General features: G+C 38.4%; 1 protein-coding gene and 1 long non-coding RNA gene across 2 annotated transcripts; one reads left to right on the top strand and one right to left on the bottom strand.

Annotated features, from left to right (window-relative positions):
- Nucleotides 1–404: 404 nt before the first annotated feature.
- Nucleotides 405–4126, bottom strand: LOC146576950 (uncharacterized). Its single transcript, XR_014891349.1, has 8 exons — nucleotides 3830–4126; nucleotides 3071–3110; nucleotides 2879–2925; nucleotides 2522–2566; nucleotides 1654–1683; nucleotides 1132–1200; nucleotides 851–925; nucleotides 405–456 (listed from the first exon to the last, which is right to left on the bottom strand). It is a non-coding gene; the product is annotated as an uncharacterized LOC146576950 (long non-coding RNA).
- A 6883-nt stretch (nucleotides 4127–11009) lies between these two features.
- LOC146576949 (uncharacterized) lies at nucleotides 11010–21046 on the top strand. Its single transcript, XM_085268167.1, has 5 exons — nucleotides 11010–12627; nucleotides 12733–12799; nucleotides 14761–14866; nucleotides 18500–19684; nucleotides 20010–21046. The coding sequence occupies exons 3-5, from the start codon at nucleotides 14849–14851 to the stop codon at nucleotides 20700–20702; spliced, it is 1896 nt and encodes a 631-aa protein (XP_085124293.1). The 5' UTR covers nucleotides 11010–12627; nucleotides 12733–12799; nucleotides 14761–14848; the 3' UTR covers nucleotides 20703–21046.
- Nucleotides 21047–21593: the final 547 nt, after the last annotated feature.

Below are 21593 nucleotides of genomic sequence, written 5' to 3'. Positions count from 1 at the left end.
AAATGTATTTTAGCACATATATTTTTTGGCCATTTTTTGTATATTTTGAAATGTATTAATAAAATATATTTCAAAATACAATTTAAATTTATTTAAAATCATTCAAAAAAATATAAATTTAACCCTTCATATATTTCTAAGAAAACACATTCACATGTAACATCTGAAAGAAATCTTTATTTGATGTTTAAAACATACATATAGCATATCAATCAAGCAAGGAATATTCATTTTATAAGTTTATTCTCATTACATACTTAAACATTCTAAAAGAAACACACACACATATACATATATGTGTGTGTATGTGTATATGTGTGTGTGATTGTATGAACATAAGTCAGCATACTTAAAATGTAATTTCTTTTCCTTTTCCAGCAGTCTCAGTTCCCCCAGCTTTCACTGCAATCCTCAAAGCCCTTCTGGACACGCTGGGAAACCCCTTCCTTACCCCCACTGTAACAAACAAAAGTCACAGTTCTATTACTTTTATCAGAGTTAAAATAAAAATGTGATTTATGTTAGCTGGCTTCATTTAGCAAACAGATATTTCTGTTTATATAGATACAGATATTAATACAGATATATTTTACGCATAATTTACCTCTTTTTTTTCCTAGATGGGAAGTCTATCCAGTTCACATTACAGTAATGCTAACACCCCTTTTGGTCGTCTCTCCTTACCTTCCAGCATTCATAAATCTGTTGACCTTCTTTGTCTGAGACCAACCACTACAATGCATCATCACCTATTTGTATTGGTAACTTACTTTACAACCTATTTTAATGGTTGCAAAGTAAGTTACTTGTGCTGTATGCAATTTTAGATACACAGAAAGTCTTCACTTACTATATATGGCTGTCATAGTGTCCTTATCAAGGGCAGTTCTTCACTCTGCGCCGATGTCCGTTTTGCTCTGTCCTCCTATAAAAAGCATGAACATTTGAGTGTTTGACTAGTTTTAGATTTCCAAAAATTTGATATTTGTACAACTAAACATTTGAACTACAATATATGCTATTGAGCGATACTTTTATGGGTAATTTTTGGTAAAGAAACTGGTGACAGAGTTGTAGGCTTTTTAAAGTACTATTAGCTAACCATTTGAACTGACTTTCAAAGCTGATTACCTTTTAAATTGCTGTGGATCAAAACCTCCAGTGGGAAGGCGGCCATTAGAAGAACACGCACCATTGAACCTGAAAATAACAAAAACAAACAAAAAACAGAACAATATATAAGAGTCCGGTAGGGTAATAAATCTCTTCTGAAGCAATATAGTTATTTTGGGTGAAAAACAAAACATTCCTCTAAAATATATATACTGACATCAGCAATCAACATCATGATTGTAATTATTTCCTTTTTAGTACATCTACTGCTGTTTGCATGTGTCAAGCACTACGACTGTATCTATGCATATAAATTCACCATATATATCCAGCAAAAATGTTTTGTTATAGGAAAACAAACAAAGGCATTCAATCAGAGGTGAGAAATTAATTGGGAATATGAATTATAGGTGAACTATTCTTTACCTACTAGCAATCAAGCTTCTTTAACCAAGAAGCTTGAAATATTTGAATGTAAAATAAAATAAATAAATAAATAATAATAAAAATAACATGATGTAATTAAAATGCACAACTTACATTAAGGAAATCTGCATTTGTATCCACAGGCTAAAAGTAAAACAGTAAATGTGTTAGTAATAGTACAGGTATTTGTAAAAAAAAAAAAAGAGGCAGTAACTGTGACGCTTCTAGTGGGATGCTAAATGCAGAGATTTATATTTACAGTATAATACTGCATGTACGGGTAGCTGTGTTGTGAACTGTAACTGAATATTAGAGAATCTCAGAGAAATTAAATGTATTTATTTTTTGAATTTATCAATCATAAAACCGTGTGTTTTGAAGGCCTGTTACGATAACGACTTTTTGTTGGTCGGTATATTGCCCCATAAACAATTGCGACAAGTTATGTCATTGTCATTTTAAGACCATTTTATGTCTTTGAATGTATAATCATAATATAACACCATAATAATGCAAGATCTACACACTTTCAATTGACAAACCAACATCTAATTCTTAAAGTATTTAGATCATTGAAATTAGGAATCAAAATATTAGATACCTTAAAAACTTGAATAAATAGTAAGTTTTCTAACAAATAGAAAACAATGATATTTAATGTTATTGTTTTGTTATCATTATATTTTATTTTTGTAAATATAATGGCACATAAATTACATCATCAACAATTATTGAGGTCATGTACATGTACTGTGTGTTAAGTCGATATATCGATTATTGTGATAGGCCTACTGTTTTGGTATCATAACGAGCTTGTCAAACATGCATGACCACTAAACAATGTCTAAGCAGTAGTATTGGTCTGAATGACAACAAACATAACTAGTGTTTTGGAAAATCTGTTAGAAAACAGTTATTTCAATAATTATGATTAGCATGTGACACAGACACCGCATAAAAAACTACAACAACAAATACTTACTTTAGGAGGATGGGGGAGGGCAGCATGAGGTTGAGACTTTGACATCTGTAAGAAACAAATTCATGTATTACAAACAAGTCACTTAAAAATACATTAATGTGGCAGACTGTTCCCTGTTCAGATGCAGTGTATAAGTACAATCAGGGCTGTCACAACAATGGGGTGGGGCCAAGTGGCTGCAACCCTAGGTACAATGTGCAGGTATATATAATTACATATAATATATGTGAATAAAGCAAGAATCTGTTTAGGTTAGTCACTGTGCTGACTGATGTTTGCTAGGTTTATATGATTGCAAACTGCACAAAAACAACAACAGCAACAACATTAATGACAATGACAAACAAAATTACTTACATTTATGTAAATCTCACATTAGGAAGATCTGCATTCGATTTCATGGGCTGAAATAAATAGGCAGAAACATTACTGCTAAAAAAATAAAAAACAAAAACTCTAAAAAGCCTAAAAATGACTTAAAAAGCAAGGAAATGTGGAACATTGTAATTAGCGAACATTAATAAAGCATAACTGTTCTTTGTTTCTAACCTTGGTAAGTACTCTGTAGCCAGAAGGAGAGGTAGGATTTCTGTGAAAGCCAAATTAAATGTGAATAGGCTTTGATAGTTATTGAGAAGGCAGAATAATAAGAAAAGGCAAAAGTACGTCACAATATAATTAATTAAGTTACATATTTTGATTACCAAATTATGGAAGCGTGGAGCTGCCACCCAGGCAAAAGAAAAATAGAGCTGTATCACGTTATGACGTGAAATGTTTATTGTTCTAACATTATGCTTTTCATGTTTGTATAATACAGTGGTTCTTAACCTTGTTGGAGGTACCGAACCCCACCAGTTTCATATGCGCATTCATTGAACCCCTCTTTAGTGAAAAATAAAGTGTGTTTTTTTTTTTCAAATTAGACGTAGATATGTTTTTTACTGGTGCACAAAATGAGCCGTGCACGTCACAGCGGAGGCTCTGCCGAACCCCTGAGACCAACTCACCGAACCCCTAGGGTTCGATCGAACCCAGGTTAAGAACCACTGGTATAATATAATATCACATTATTATAATATACATAATTGTCACGTTCGCACAATATTGTACGGACGTGATAATTATGTACATTTTTCGTACAATGTTGTTCAAACATGTTGTTCAAACATGATAGTATATTGTTAGAACGATAAACTTTTCACGTTATAACGTGATATACTTATATTTCTCTTTTGCCTGGGTGGCAGCTCTACGCTTCCGTTCCAAATACACGAGAATAAAGTAATATTATATGGGAAAAGGCACCTGCTAGCTTGATGATGGAGGCTTCTTAGACTGGCCACCCGCCTTGGCTTCTTGTCGCCACTCCACGAAATAAAGGTCCGTTTCCTCCATGCCGGCTAATTATTCATCCTCATTAAAATCTCGTATATGTTCAGTTGGCAGAATTGAGAATTTTACATCTTCCAACCACTTAATTAACGCGAACATAATCGGCTTGTTTCTTCCCGTCTCCTGTATCCGGCCGTTCCTCTCGCTGTCAGATTTCGCGCCTCAGAGACGTCGTTATTTTTCAAAAAAAAAAAAAAAGAAGAAAGAAAGAAAGAAACAGCAACAACTACTAAAGAGAGTTTTTGCACGTTCATTGCACATTTGTGGGAATGTTTAAATATTTAATTTTTACTAATTACTTTTCATTATATCTTTATTTTTTAAACCACCGTGGCAATGCGCATGCGCATACACTCCTGCACGCAAAGGGCTTTGGAGTTGACGTAATGTCGCAATGCATTGTGGGAGCGCAGCACCATCTTGGCAGGTCACGAATCAAAACAAGTTTGCTACGAACCATTCTGAAACGTAGCTCAAAAGAAAATGACGGTATAGATACATATATATATATATATATATATAGGTACAGATTCTGTCCAGATGCAAAGAGACGGTACTTGATTGTTGAAATGTGGACCCGTATGAAATATAGCCGTGGAGTAGAAACCCTGAAGACCAAACCGCTATTGACTTAGCATGATCTACTCTCATACCTTGTCTGTGGAGTCAGAGCATACACGGCGCACCAATTTCGCAATTATAAATCTCTGGAGGCGCACATCCAATTCACCAAGGACTGGGTACAAGATTTGGCTATTTTTAAGCCTCCACGTTGTGAGTACGCCGTCATTCAAGCAAAGGTAAGTCAGCTTGAGTACTGCGAGTAAAATGCGTTTGATTCCCCCCAACATTCAAATTAGTGCTAGCAAAAATTCATTCGTGAGGGGGAAATTACAGTGAGAACATGTAGAGGCTCTGTTAGAGGGATAACATAGTGAGTTCAGTGCATTGATGTGACATTGTCCTGAAGGATTTAGTTATTCTTTATGGTTAAAGAAATTGCCCTAATTAATTCATATTTATTATAAATAATCCTAATTACACATCTTGCTTCCTTGTTTGTGTCCTGTGTCACTAAAAATACATTCTGTTTTAGTTTTATACATTGATTAATGACCTGCAGAATCTCCTTGTCATATTAGGTGTCCATAATTGTCACTTAAAGTCGAACTTTATGTTTTCTCCCTCTTGAAAGTGATTACATCCTTGCATTACATACTTTAGGTTCATTTTTTGCTGATAGGTTTCTTTTTAGAAACATGCAGCGTTCTATAGATGGATACATAAAAACACTTTATTTGTTACATTTATGATAAATGGATTTGAAAGTAAATAAAACACATTTGTGTCGGACTTGGCTTATTAAAGTTCTTGTCTTTAAATGAACTTTGTCTGTGTGTGTTTCAGGTCCTGCACTCTTAAAGACTGAATTGCAGCATTGCAGCCACAGGTCATTGTGAGCATCACAGGGAAGGTTGAAGCCGCCCACTGCAGCTGTATGGCTAGAGTCGTGGAGACTTGCAGCCATGTCACTGCTCTTCTGTTTAATGTAGAAGCAACAGTGAGGATCTGTGGCACAAGGACTGTTACAGATGAACCTGCATACTGGGTTTTGCTGGGTAATATGACCAAGATACAGCCAGAGGTTGGCCATAAGATAGACTTCTCCTCTTCAGCTGCCCAAAAAAAAGGTTCTTGATCAAAACATAAACAGACCATCTGTAGTGACAGGTAAAAGAAGCCATCCTCAAAAAAGAAAAGTTCCACCTGCTACTGTGGAGGAGTTGGATCAACTGATGGGACAATATTTTTCCAAGCATAGTTCTGTTCTGAATAACCCATAATGTTTTAATTTAGGGGGCCATGTAAATACTTTGCATTTACTGAATATGTACTTGCTAAATACCACTGTTCAAAAGCTGAATAAAGAAACAAAGAAATGTTTGCCTATTTTTAATTAAAAGCACTTTGTCGAACATCACATCAGTTACAATGTAGAAAAAATGTTATGTATAGTTTACAAATGACAAAATGTTCACATAAAATCATGACAGCATTTGTATAATATCACCCACTACTAGCATTCTGTAATTTACTGTCTCTTTTGAAAACTTATCACTTATCACATCGAGAAACCTTTGGAATGCAAGCATGCTGATCCACACAGGTATGCACACAGGTGCACACATGGGTATTCACAGACGCGGACTACAGCTTTCTTGGCTGCTGCCTCAAAGCACACTGTGCGCTGTCTATCCTGCGTGCTGCACAATATCGTTTATTATTTAGTAACTATTGATATCTACTGCTAGCTAGTTTATTGTGATGGTGCTTTTTTTTTCTATTATTATGTTGCTCTTTGTTGTTTGCTGTCTCCTCTGTTTTGTTTTTTTTCTCCATACAGGTGACCCAGGAGTTTTTTTTTTGTTGTTTGTTTTTTTTTCTCTCTTCCCCCCCTTCTCACCGTCTCTTCCCCCCTTTGGTTTTCTTTCTTTCTCTCCCCCTCTTTCTTTCATTCTTTCCCCCTGTCCTGTCCCACAGTTATGTCTGTCCCGTTTGCAACTGAAAATAAAATAAATTCATAATTATAATAAAGGTCAATCAAATGGACCAATATGGCAAGGCCATGATGATCCACTTGGTAAAATAAATCCGCTTGGCATCTTTCTTGGCCTCAAGACAACAATTCTGATGGCTATAGATCCAAACGGGACAAAAAAAATAAAAAAATAAAGTAGTCTCAGAATAGTGAATTAAACCAACATTTATTGTTGATTTTTTTTTTAACAAGAAAAACATTTTTCAACTGAATAAAAACAATGCCAATAACCAAAATAAATAGAAGCGTACATGAAAACTACACAGTCCTTCACCTTTCTGTCTGATTTTTTTAAGGAAAACTGTTTTTCATTCCACTAAAAACAGGACAAACCCACCAGCATGAACATTAAATAAACTATTACAATTGTAAAACAAAACTCATTTACAAAATGTAATAATTATCAGTGGGTCCCAGGAAATAGAATGTGACATGGGATTTAGATTTCCGTTACCAGGATGGTCGGGTTCAGCGTAGTCTTTATCACCACCTGTCAAAGACACATCATCAATATTCATGTTTGCTCAGGTTATTCACTTGTTCACATCTGTCTGAGATCATTCATACTGTTGTATGGATGTGTGTACAGTATGTATATAATTATCAGCTATGTAAAAGATATTATCATCTCTGTTCTTACCTAGTTGGAAGTCCTCCATTCAAACTCAGAGAGCAGCTGGAGGAAGGTGGTGATCCGAGGGCTGATTCTTGTAACCTTCCTCTTTACGACACGACCTGTCTTGCGGCTTGTACCAAGTTTTGCAGGGCATTTTGTTCCCATGTCTGGATTGATCCTCACAAAGAACCTTTTAACGGAAAAAAGGCTGCTTTAATTTCAAAATTAAAACATACGTTACAGCAATCACCTATATGTTTCTGCAACTGTAAAAAGAGAAGGAGAAAAAAAAAGAAGAAGAGAAAAAAGGAAAAAAAAAAAAAAAAGAAAACTTATCACTACATAAACAGCACAAGACTTAAAAGTATTTAACAAGAGCATTTTTCCCTGGTTTTACTACCACACTGGGGCACATGTTCACCAAAACTCAGCAAACCTTTGCCATCTTATCCAGGAAGGTCACCTTTTTACCCACACATGGAAGAAGTAATCTGATTGGCATGGTGGTATGTAGCATGTAGTTTGAAGCAGGGATTTCGTAGTGCCCCATGTGTAGTGTTGGAACCCAGTCAGGATTTGTTTCATTCATTTCATAGGCTGGTTTGTTGCAATAATGCCAAATAATTAGCAACTCTATAAATAGAAGGTAGTTCTGCATGTTTGTTCTAAGTTTGTGCTATTGAAAATAAAATTAACAGGCTATAAAGAATAATATGAACTTATTTAGAACTTACCTGAATGAAAATACTGGAGCACACCAACAGATATCTGTGGCTGGTAGAGAACTGAATATCAGCTCGTCTCGCAGCTGCTATCCAGGCTAGACGCCTTCTTTTGGTAACATCCAACACATAAGCTCCCTCATGATGCTTCCAGGTGAGGAAACAATGAAAAGAGAGCCTGTTTTCAAGCTTATTCCTTTGTCGGTAGTGCAATCTAATATTACAACCGACCACACAGCAAGCATTTGTTTGGCCTGCTAATATGGCGCCTTGACCAAAAATCCTGGCTACGCCCCATCCCGTAAGATCACGCTCCAGAGCCCTATTAACGTACGGATCTAGAAAGAAGACGCTGCATTTTTAACTCTGAGAGAGATGGAGAATGAGCCTATTTCCAAAACAGTGGAGTGTGTTCCTTTAAGTACTAAATTGTATATATTGTCAAAAACTAAAGTGTACATAGCAGTTGTTGTATCTTGTTTACTGTATCACTGACAGATAATTTCAAAGTCAATGAACGCTACATTATAGTGAGATATTGTGTAATGTGAAATACTGTAAGCAAATGAATAAACAACCTAATTCGTGATAGACCTTTGACTCTGTTTTGTTTGAATCCAACTGTTTTTTGCAGATGTGCATAAAACATGTTACTTTTAGTATTGTTATCATTATCATCATTATTGCACTAAATATATTTTAAATAAAGGATACTTTGATATACATTCTACTGTAAGGTTGGAAATGTATTTTCTTCACCCTAAAATATGTTTTGAAATGTATTTTGGTTTGAAAGAAATATATTTTCAATTTCAAAAATATATTTTTTTGGAGCATCACAAATACAAAATATATTTACCATATATTTGAAATATATTTTGGCCAGGAAAAATGTATTTTTTTACCGTATGGGTTTGCTGCTGCTGACTTTGAAAATCACACCAAACATGGAATCAAATATATCGACTCAGCTTAGACTACAGAGAAGCTCGGCACTGCTCACAAAACTCAACACAAAAGGCTTTTTAAAGACAACAATCACTTTGACAGACACACAAACACGACTGAGTACAGAGCAGCTGCTGGTTTGAAGCCACAGAAATGTCCAAATGTTTAAACACACTGCAGCGTTGCAGCCGTGATGCATTTGTGCTGCTAAGGCCACACACATCAGCTGCCTTACATTTTAGTACCAGTTCATCTCTGACCATGGCAGCACAGTCTTTCCAGTACAGTGATGTTGGTGGGGACAGTGGGGACTGATTGTTCATTGGCTGTAAGCCGGTCACATGGACGTTTAACTGGTGCTTTGATTGCTCTGTAGTCTGTTGTGCCTGTGAGCTGCTCCTAAAATGAGACAGATTATAATTGTCACCATTCTGTTAATGACTCTTATTATGTGCGCTCTCCTCCACTGTCACACTAAACACATTAAACCTTTATTTTTGTGTAAAGTCAGGATTTATTGGCTCTTCTTAAAAGCGTCATGAAGTGCAAAACTCAGCAAACATTATACAAAAGTAGATTTAGAAGCTGAACTGAAAACATTTAAAGTGACAGTCAGCACAAATCCAGCTGACATCTCCATCCAACCCAAGTCTTCATTTAAAGTCATTATAACTGTGACACACGTTTGTTACAGTATTAATCCTGCCTGATGCTGCAGGGCCAACATCATGAAACAGGCTCAGCATTTATTTCCATTATGAAACTTTATCATTAAAAACAAACCATTGTTCTGCAGTCGTCCCAGGACTGTCGGTCAAACGTTCTCTCCACATGTTTAAGGCTGAGCTCACTTTATCGTCTGCCTGAAGGAGGAAAGCAGATGTTACTAAACATCACAATAAAACATATGAAATGGGTGCACATGAGGAACGTCTGCACTGTTAAAGCCATGCAAACATCTTCACACATGAAGCAGCAACACCTCTCAGTTTAGCAGCAGCTGGTAAAAGCCACAGTGATCCTGGAGCCTCCCTGAAGGACTCGTTCATCAGTAACTGTCAGGAGGACGATTAAACCTTCTGCACACGTCCTGTAGTTACACACTCGGGAGGAAAGACGACGTCCTCGCTCTGCAACATGATCTGTGTTTCATCCAGGACGCTCAAACACAGATTGGTCTCCAAATATTAGACGCACTGGTTCTTCATGCGTTTCTACCTGAGCACTCAGAGTCATTTCTACAACAGGCCTCCTTCACCTGCTGGTGCCTCTGTTTCTGTGTTTGGCTGTTTCCATCAGTGCCTGATGTTTGTGATCTTTGATCTGTTCTGAAGTCTCTCTTTGTAACACAAATGTTGTTTGGCTTCTTTTGCAAACAAGGCAAAAGAACTTTAATGGATTCATTTGCTGATCTTACTTTTCTGATGCAAAGCCGTCCTTTCAACGCTTTAGAAAGAAAACCAAACAATGTTTTTAAAACTTTCCCAAAATGTAAAAGCTATTAAAACCATAAACTTCTGCTCCTTGATCATGTGATTCTTCTTCTAGACTGTCTGTAATTGTTATTGCTGATTGTCAATAAAGTTGTTTTTTATAAGTTATGTTGTAAAGGAAGCTTGTGGCGAGGGAGGAGGGGCGACTAAAAGCAGGTTCATATAGTGGGAAAGTCCTCAGGTCATGTGAGGATATTTACTGATGCGTCAACACTGTCAGATAAAAGAACGGCTGCTGCATTTGTTCTCCCACAAATAAGTTTGGTGATGAGTAAAAGAATTACAGATGATGTGGCAGTTTATACTGGGAGCTGGTAGTGATGTTACTGGCTTGAACTGGGTGGAGGACGCACTAATATGGAGGTATGTGGTTTGCTGGGACTCTAGCAGCGTGCTAGTGAGCACAGGTGATATGTCTTCAGACTCTAGGCAACATATTGTTTTTGATATACTTCATTTACTATATAGAATCAAACACAGAGGGATAGAAGTGGATTTCTTATGGCTCCCTGTGAATATCGGTGTTGATGCAATGAACAGGACGATGAGTTTAAAAAGGTGCAGCAAGAAGAAGTCGTGCAGGTTTGACTATAAAATACAGTGAAAGTGAGGTGAAGAGTATAATGAAGGTAAAGATGAAGGACGAGTGGCAGGCACACTGGGACAGAGACGGGAAAGGCAGATATTATTATACAGAAAGCAGTCGTGTAGAAGAAGCTGCAGCAGAGACCAGGATGGAATCTGGAGAGTCAGAGTTGGTCACACAGGCTTGAATAGCACACTTAAAAAGGTAAACATGACACAGGAAGTGTGACTTCTGTGGACCAGAGGAGACGTTTGACGGGTTGTTAGCGTCGTCAGGATGCTGGATGGAAACGCTGTGCCTGATAGGATGATTACAGGCTGGACTTTGTCTTCCTGTTACAGATGGATCCAGGCCCTGGATGACTGCTGGACACACATGACCCACACTAGGCTGCCTTCATCCATCCTTTCCTCCTTCACTGAGACTCAGAGTCAGCATGTATGTATTTATCAGGGATTTGAATCCTTTCATTACAGAGTGAAGTTAAAGTAGACGTGTGAACACACTAATAAACACAAAGGGACACAACTACTACTCCATGATGGAAAGCTGAAGTATTACACAGCTTTATGAACCTCCTGTTATCCTGGTAGACGAGTACAGCAATAAATCTTTTACTTGAACATCTTCTGGCTCCAATAAGCTTTGAAATGTGACCATGAAGTTAGAGACACACTGACTGAAACCCACAGCTGTGACTGTGGATCACATCCACACACAGTGTAGCTGCTGTCTCTGTGTGAGCCTTTGCACTGCTGCTCGCAGCACCGTTATATCACTCAGCGCTCGCTGCTGTTATTGAATCCACTTTTTACTGTCCGTGCAATCAAGCTCCTCTGCAGAGCTAGAAAATATCTTCGAACCAGTTTATGTGTTAGGGGATCCTTTGCAGCTGTGACTGTTGCCTCTGTTTTTGTCCTTTGGTTCCTGGGAGCCTTTTACATTTCCATCAGCAACAAATATCTGAACAGGCTTTATTGTAGGAAATACAGGAGTAAATAGTTGTCATTATTTATTAGATGTTGTTAAAGATGATCAGATGCTTGTTTAGTTTAATGCTGTGGCTTCAGTCAGCATCACTGTGCTGTATAGTTTTATTTTTCTGATCCTTCTGTTAAAGTTGCTGAATAAAAGCTGGTTGGTCTGCACCTCACCTCTGCCTCGAGCCTCCTTCTTTAAAGCAGCAGAGGCTCTTCATTCAGGTATCACAGCTCGAGTTGTTCTGCAGGAGACCCAGAGTACTGTCCTTGGTCCATAATGACATTAACTTTGATTCATGTCAACACGAAGCCTGAACGTCTGTGATGAACACACTATCAGCATCACTGACATATTTCATCATTTAAAAACACTTCCTGTCACCGTGGTGGTTACAGTGACATCATGCAGTTTGTGCTTTGACCTCCAGAGGGCGACAAATCAGCACAGACAGAGAGCTCCATTCAAACTTTGCTGCCATCAGGAATAATTCTTCAAATATAATCATCAGTGTTTGAGCAGTTATGATATCAGGGACAATCTAGACATGTGTGACAATACTGAACATGTCACATGACACACCTCAAACATCATGTGATCCACTCTCAGTCTGCACTTTCATTCATGACTTCATGAATTTATGATCAGTTTACTCCTGAAATATTCAAATGCTGCAGGGTGAAGAACAACAAAGTGCTGACACATGTTTGTGTTTCAAACAAGAAAACCAGCAGAAATAAATCATCTTTGGACAACATGACAGAGATTAGTGAGTTTCCAACTTGCACTTGAATGCAGCACAGACAGATTCTGATGTTCGTGGTTGTAAATGTGTCCTCAAACGCCGCTCTGACTCTTTCCTTCCTGCTCAAAGTTCCTCTTTTCTGAACTTGGTGTTTGTGCCTGACGCTGATCGTCTCCGTGTGGAGCTCCGTGTGAAGGTAACGTTAGCAGTGTGTAATGTTTCCTGGCTAACATCAGCTGTGTGCAGCTCAGTTCCAGCACAAATCTGCCGCTCCATAGTTCACGGTAACGGACTCATGAGGTCGACCGTTAAACGCTCTCCCGCCATTTTGTCTGTGTGCGCGGATGTGTACGTTTTTGTTACCACTGTCATCTCATCAATAGCCTATTTGTAAAAGATCTCTGTTCATAGTTTAGTTGGATTTTAAAACTCTGTAGTTGGACAGTTTTATTTTGGACTGATGCTAAAATTCTTGCTGATTGTTTCTGTCGAGGTTTTGTACTTGACATCCGCCATTTTGGATGTGATAAGCTGTAGAGAGTGCGTCCAAAAAGAGAAACCAGAAAGAGAACCTGTTTTATTAATAACCTCTTGCAAATAGAAGAATATGAAAAAAACAACAACAAATAGGATAAAACCTTTAAATTACTTGAATTTTTAAAATCACCATCATCTGTCAACACAAATTTGATCATTTCAAATTTGTGTTTTCATTTTCTCTTCCCAGTTACTTCTTTCTCATTCTCTTCATTCTCCTTGTCATCTTACGTCTCACTCCTTAACTGAAGTTATAGTTCTAACATAAGAAGTCCCACCAACGTCCTTTATTTAATCTCTGTGTTGTCACAGTTATTATCATCAGATCAGACATGAGACCCAGACAACAACATAAGTTTACAAGCTAACATCATGTCAGCTAACATTAGACGATAGCATCATAAACTTTAAATTACTTTGCCTCTGATCAACAGTTTGATTACATTCTCACATCACAAGTTTATTTGCTAAGTGTGAGTCCGCCCACATTAGATCCACTTTTCAGCAGGTGGAATAATTTGTAGTATATAGGTAATACATCAACAATGCTGCCGTGGCTGAGTTAGGAATATTTATAATGTCATTTCCAAAACTTGCATATGATCTGCAATTTGTAGCAGATCTACTGACTGTCACAGAGCAGCTGGAGCAGTCTCGAATGCAGGTCAGTCCACTGCTGCCCCCTGTGGCCAAGTGCCATAGCTACTGCTGGATGAACTCATGACACATCTGCACCTGTTTCTATGAACACATTGAGTCTGAGTGGCTGCACTTACACTGGTGCATTCAAACATATTGAAAGATGGCAGCAATGTGGATTGTCAAGACTCAAACCAACCGTTGAGCAAAGACAGCAGCATCACTTGTTTCTGTTTGTTATACAGCCAGATTTACTCGTGACACACATGTGCAGCTGCTTTATCACCTATTCTGAATTTGTTTCAAGCACAATACATTTGTTACACATGTTGGGATATTGTGTTTGTTATAAATGTTATATACCTGTGTGGTATGTGACTTGTGTTGCCATGACGCCAGGTCTCTCTTGGAAATGAGATTTTTAATCTCAATGAGATTTTTTTTTACCTGGATAAATAAAGGACTAATTTGTAACTTTCAGTGTTTTCCGGTCTTCCAAAAGAAAAAAAACCTTCAACTACATGACATGCAGTTGTGTATTTGTTTTCACCTTATCATACACTTGAAGTTTTACAAATCACCACTTCTTTAGTTAATATCATTTCAGTCTCAGACAACCTCGTTTCTCTTACAGAGGTTGAATGCACCTTCTGCGGATGGCGGTACCACACAGTGTGCGTGGACTTCCCCTGCACAGAAGGCAACTACAAATGCTGTGAATGCTAAATAAACAGAAACAAATGATCCCTGTTGTCTTTGCTTGATGATTGGTTTGAGTCTTGACAATCCACATTGCTGGCGTTGCATCTTTCAATGCCAGCAATGGCAGGTATCAGTGCTCAAACCTTTTGTGTTTGTTTCCAACAAGTTGCCCACCTCGGGAAACAAAAATGTGTTCTTTTACTTGTCAGATGAACATATGAGACACTTTGACTCTTCAGTGCAGTGTGGAGCCTAACAAAGATCTGTTTTGTGTCCCAGCTGATCAGCAGGAGGAGGAGAGTCTGACGGAGCAGCAGAGGAACATTTTCAGCTACTTGGACTCAGCTCAGCCACTACAGAGGAAACAATGAGCTCAACACAGAAGGTGACAGACAGAGCAGGACCATATGACCAAAGATATTTATCACCATATACATTTGAACATTTGCCATAACGATGTAGCTGACGATAGAATTGACACCAGACAAAATACTTTACAGCTGCACAACTTTATTAAAAACCCATCAATGTATTTTCACTGAAACAAGCAGCTGTTGTTTATGTGCATTAAAGTTATATAAAAATGTAACAGTGCAAATGCAAATTCCTCGCTGACAGTTTAACCAAAAGGCGTTTCCAGTGGAAACTGGGCGACACATCCTGAGCATAACCATGTATAATATCCACTAAACTTCAGAAGAGGTTATACAGTCGTGGCCAAAAGGTTTGAGAATTGCATAAATATTGGAACCTGGAGAAGTTGCTGCTTAAGTTTTTATAATAGCATTTTGCCTGCACTCCAGAATGTTATGAGGAGTGATCAGATGAACTGCATCGTCCTTCTTTGCCATGAAAACGAACTTAATCCCCAAAAAGCCTTACCACTGCATTTCATTGCTGTCATCAAAGGACCTGCTGAGACCATTTCAGTGATCGTCTTCTTAACTCAGGTGAGAATGTTGGCGAGCACGAGGCTGGAGATCATCATGGCTGTATCCCGATTCAGGTTCTGCAGCTTTAAAGTCCTCAAGGGTACTCAAAGACCGCTAAGGCCGAAGTGCGAGGCTCGTGAAATGGGACGTCTAGCCTCCGTCGCGCTGCCCAGGTTGCCTAGCAACCATGATACTAACAGCTGGAAACGTTTCATACAGCTTTGTTTGACAGAAATGAAGGAGAACATATTTAGTTCATTTGTTTCTACATGAGCTCTGTGTGATTTGATGAGTATCTGAGGCTGAGACCACAGGACTGTGAAACATGATTGTTGGGCTTCATTTCTGTGCTGAACAGTCGTTTAAGATTAGCTGTAAATAACAATTAGCTGATGTTGTTCATGAGACTAAAGTCATCTCACTGTGGTAATGTAAATATAATATGGCCAATATTATAGTTATTATTTTAATCACTTCACTCACAGACAAGTATCTGTGACAGTGTGTATACAGATGTATCATATATAAGAGACAAATATTGTTCCTTTAATATGTTGGTACTAAATGTGGCTCAGTGCTTACATATATGTGTAAAAAGCAAATGTAGGAGCTGTGATAACTGTGTCTGATAGAATGAAGAGTAGACTGATATATGAAATATTCCTTTATTGGGTGAGAAAATCAGACCATGTCATAACTGCTTTAAGTCACACAGAATAGATATCAGAGCCTTAAACAGGCTGACTTCTGCTAAATGGGTCAAACTGGGCAGAAAGTCTACAAACACATAACATCCTTATAGAATATGATGTAACACTATAGATCAACTTAGCTCAGAATATATAAAGCATATAAACAGTTACAGCAATATGATGCAACAAACACAGCAGCTACTGATCCAAAATACTCAAAGCTTCATAGAACTGAAACCAACATTTATTTTTAGCTCCATCCTGCTGCTGATACAGACTTTAGGTTTCTGAACATTAAACTTGTTGCTGCCTTTCATAGTGTGTAACTTGAAGGCCCTGAGTACTCTGAGTACTTTCTCCCACACTGGAAACACTGGGATGATAACATTATTTGAACATTACCTAATAAGACTGATTCAGCACAGACAGTTATGTTAAACTTTCCTAGCAGTCCTTCACAAACAGGGAACAGTCTGTCTATTCTCTCCATCTGTCAGCTGCTGCTGGCTCTTCCTCCTCCTCTTCCTCACACACTGCTGAGTTTGTCCTGGTGGATCATCAGGGCTGCAAAGCCTCACAGATGATGTGCAGCAGTGGCTCCCTCAGTCTGTCCTCACTCTGGACACTTGCAGTCGTCACACATGGAAATCAAATGTGTGATAAGCTGCAGGATTCAAACACAAGTGTAACTTATAAACACATGTTCATACTTTTATTCCACAATCAGAGAGAAAGAAACAGAGAGAGAGTGCAGGACAGACAGACAGGTGACAGTCTCAGGTGTACACACTGCTACACAACAGCACCAGAGAAGCAGGATTTAGTGTTTGTGTTATTACGAGTGTAAACAAGAAGAGTTCCAGATGGTGCAGTGGACACATGTGTGACTGCTGTGATTAAAGCATCTTTCTTTCAGCTTAACGAGTGAACCGTCAGCTCGTTCAAACACACGTTAAAGTGCGTTTGGCTCGACACCACCGAACAGAGGCAGCAATATAACACAGCTAACATTAACAGTGCAGTGAATCCTGCTTGTGCCGTGATGTTCAGGGCTGCAAACCGAGCAGCATCACTGACTTTCAGCTTGTTGTGTTTGTGGATATATGACTGACTTTAATTATCCACAAAATCATCACATTCTCTGTCAGATGAAGGTCGACTATTGAACGGCGTATATTTTAAAGGCTTTAAAACCAAGTTAACGCTGAAAGTACAAACATCACTAATGTCACATAACTCTGCCGACAAGGCATAGCTATGGCTATGAAATGCTCTTTGTGTATCACTTCTTCATTATGAAAGATGTCATTAATGCACTAGTAATGTCTCATCTGGAGTATTGTTCAATCATTTGGTCAGCAGCTAATAAGACAGATCTTAACAGACTTCAGTTAGTCCAGAATAAGGCGTCCAGATTAGTGTGAAGATGTTCATACTATACTAATATTGATAAAATGCATAATAACCTTTCTTGGCTTCCTGTACAGGCTAAAATATTCTATGGCTTACTTGTAGTTCTAAAGAAAGCAATTCTGTTAAACACACCACATTTATTCTGCTCAGCTGCAGTATCCAGATGAAATACATCATCATATTACACAGTTTTCAACAAACTGCAATTTAGTAAATGCTCGAGTTAAAAGTAACGTTTTGTAAAACTGTTACATTTAGAGCAACTTTTAAGTGGAATAAGTTGCCTTATAAAATTAGAGAATTATTCAAAACTTCAATGAACACTTAAAAGCCGATTTACAGAGCTTTTAGTTGTTGTAAATATTGTAAGACATGATTTGTTTTTGAAATTTGTGTAATGTGCCTCAATGTTATTGATATTATTATTATTATTATTGATTGCTTATATTTGAACAATTGTGAAACCTCACTGTGGATGTAAGAGTGAAATTATGTGGATATCTTGAATCCACTTTATTGTGTAATATTTTATGTGAGTATTTGACGGAAGACGAGCAACATCTGTTGTGGAAGCTAACGGGGTTCCTTTAGAATAAACAAACAGGATTTATTATCACTGAATAATTCTGTATAAATCTATACAAATTATAGAAATATGTAATAGGAAACAACAAAATAATCTAAATTATAAAATAATGTGTGTGTGTGTGTGTGTGTGTGTGTGTGTGTGTGTGTGTGTGTGTGTGTGTGTGTGTGTGTGTGTGTGTGATTTTAGTGTTTGAACAGTCATGAATTATCTTTAACAGCAGGTTGGATGTAATGTGTTAGAACTACCAGCAGGTGGGGATAAGAGACCTTTAAGGTGTTTGGTGCCACGCTCCACCTTCAGGTTTAAAACTAGTGTTAATGGAGTTTGAAGGTTGAGTTTGTTCCACGACTGCATTTCACTCACTGCCTCTGTTTGTATCTCTGTCACTGCAGGACCAACATGGAGCCAGAAGTCAGCGCTCTCAGGAGGCCGACAAACCTCACAGAAGAAAGGGAGAGAAAAAACACACCTGTGACGAGTGTGGGAAGGGTTTTACTGTGAGGGCTAAACTAAAACAGCATCAGGTCATCCACACTGGAGAGAGACCGTTCAGCTGTGACTTGTGTGGAAAGTCTTTTTCCTTGAAGGGTCACCTAAAAACACACCAACTCATCCACAGTGGAGTTAAAGCGTACAGCTGTGATCAGTGTGGCAGAGCTTTTACTCAAAGTAGCAACTTACAGAGGCATCTAGTTACCCACTCTGGAATTAAGCCATACAGCTGTGACGAGTGTGGGAAGGGTTTTACTGTGAGGGCTAAACTAAAACGGCATCAGGTCATCCACACTGGAGAGAGACCGTTCAGCTGTGACTTGTGTGGAAAGTCTTTTTCCTTGAAGGGTCACCTAAAAACACACCAACTCATCCACAGTGGAGTTAAAGCGTACAGCTGTGATCAGTGTGGCAGAGCTTTTACTCAAAGTAGCAACTTACAGAGGCATCTAGTTACCCACTCTGGAATTAAGCCATACAGCTGTGACGAGTGTGGGAAGGGTTTTACTGTGAGGGATAAACTAAAACAGCATCAGGTCATCCACACTGGAGAGAGACCGTTCAGCTGTGACTTGTGTGGAAAGTCTTTTTCCAGGAAGGGTTCCCTAAAACAACACCAACTCATCCACAGTGGAGTTAAAGCGTACAGCTGTGATCAGTGTGGCAGAGCTTTTACTCAAAGTAGCCACTTACAGAGTCATCTAGTTACCCACTCTGGAATTAAGGCATACAGCTGTGATCAGTGTGGCAGAGCTTTTACTAACAGTAGCCACTTACAGAGGCATCTAGTTACCCACTCTGGAATTAAGGCATACAGCTGTGACATCTGTGGAAAAACTTTCAGCCAGAGAGAGAGCCAAAATACACACCTACGCATTCACAACAGACATGATGTGTACTGCTGTGAACAGTGTGGCAAAGAGTTTATAACTCACACAGACTTACAACGACACATGTTTACCCACACTGAGGAGAGACCTTATCAATGTGACCTGTGTGAGAAGACTTTTAAATCTCCACGTCACCTGAGACGACACCAACAGATCCACACCAGAAAGAGACTCTACAAGTGCAGCTACTGTGAGGTATGTATTTATATTGTTATCTTGTCATTTTAGCCTGACTGTTTGGAACAACTCTGCTCATTAAACTGTGTTAGCATGTTAGCAATTCTACTGCATGGAAAAGCAGCTCTGAGTGATTATTCAGATTTTCCTTTCAGTTATGATTTTAGTATTACTGCAGTATTATGGTGGTAGTATTGTAGTTATTGCAGCCCAGTAAACTGAGTGTGTTAACTGAAACAGTCAAATGTAGTTGGACGTCTGCAGAGATGCTCTTTATTTCAGGCGACGTTCAGGATACAAATGTTGAAGGACTGACTTACACTGTCTTTGTGTCTTTGTTTAGAAGCAGAGCGACACAGATGGATCCAGTTCTCAACCCTGTCATCACTGTGGTGGTGGGAAAGACTTTCATTGTGACCTCTGTGGAAAAACTTTCAGTTGGCAAGCTGCCCTTAAAACACATCAACGTAGACACACTGGAGACAAACTGAAATACTGCAAAGAATGTGGGAGAAGCTTCACCACACCAAGTGAGTTAAAACAACATGAACTGATTCACAGTGGGGTTAAAAAGCACCTCTGTGATCAGTGTGGGTCATCCTTCACCACTGCAAGGGACCTTAAATCACACAAACGAGTCCACACAGGAGAGAAACCACACAAGTGCAGACACTGTGAGAGAAGCTTCTCGCATTCAGGTCATCGTAACAGTCATGAACGAACACACATAGAAGGAAACTACAGCTGTGACCAGTGTGACAAGAGCTTCAGGAATCTCAGTTCATACTCTGCACACAAACGATCCCACGTTACTAATAAACTGTTTCACTGTTACCAATGTGCCCAAACATTCACCTCATTGTCTGCTCTGTGCAAACATCAGCGCGATCACTCAGGGCTGAAATCACTCCCATCACTGGATCACAGTGAATCTGAAGACACAGAAAGATCCTCTGGTTTCTGTGTCAGACTCAAAAAGCTTGAGATCAGGCTCCACAGAGTTCAGATAGAATCATTTAAACTTGTGTTGAACTGAACTGGTTGCTGGGCTGAACTTCTACATAATACAGATCTACATGGGATCTTCTTTTCTGTTTTTTACTGAGTCAGTTTTGTCCTTTTTTCTCTGTCCTGGTTTTGCTCGTCTGTAAATGATTGAAACTCAGTCAAACAGTTCATTGTTCTCCAGCAAAACGTTTTGGAAACTCATGTTTAACCTTTAAAACTCTGACATGTTTTAGCACACAAGGCTTCATCGGGGAGTTCACTCATGATTGGACCATGAGAACAAAGGTTTTTAGTTCTTTCAAAGAGAGTCTTGGAGATGTTTGATGTTTCTGTTTTTTCTACATAAAGGAATAAACTATTTTTCTTGCTTCATGTAGTGTGGAAGTTTTTAATGTTTCTTCATCTGTGATGTTCTTGAATGTGTTCACGTGAAGATGATATAAATAAACTCTTGTCAGAGATTTACAGTTATCAAACAGGTGAATAAACAACACTGAGACACTTGGAGACGGTTAACGTGCTGCACGGGTGAGGGCTCAGAGAGGACTCACACCGAGCTGCAGTAGTCGTTTATTATTTATAGCAGGGTGAAACAAGCATAGCAGTTTCCTCTAATTTTGCATATATGTGTGTGTGTGTGTCTAAGTTCGTATAAATGTCATAGGGTGAACTTCCTCTTTCTATAAACAGAGCGAGTAGTACATTTTGTTCTTTTCCTATTAAGAGTAAAATATGAACATATACTTTAATGCAACATAAAACTCATAAAAGCGTTTCTTCTTTAACATCCCCTCCTGATGTTAATATTTTTCACTTAATCACACTTTATTATCAGCCAACAATCACTTGCTTATAACATTTTCAATTGTAGCATCATTCAGTATGTGTGTGTGTGTTTCTATACTAAATCTTCTTCATC

This window comes from Mchenga conophoros, linkage group LG3 (assembly GCF_057382185.1).
Source record: "Mchenga conophoros isolate Kocher_MC1m ecotype Shallow Benthic linkage group LG3, M_conophoros_male_GT1.1, whole genome shotgun sequence".
NCBI lineage: Eukaryota > Metazoa > Chordata > Actinopteri > Cichliformes > Cichlidae > Mchenga > Mchenga conophoros.
The sequence above is the reverse complement of the archived record's forward strand: the minus strand, read 5'-3'. Positions and strand labels throughout refer to the sequence as shown.

Coding starts and splice junctions, on each gene's coding strand:
- LOC146576949 (XM_085268167.1), top strand. Junction 19,685..20,009: donor ACAAGTGCAGCTACTGTGAG/GTATGTATTTAT, acceptor GTCTTTGTTTAG/AAGCAGAGCGACACAGATGG.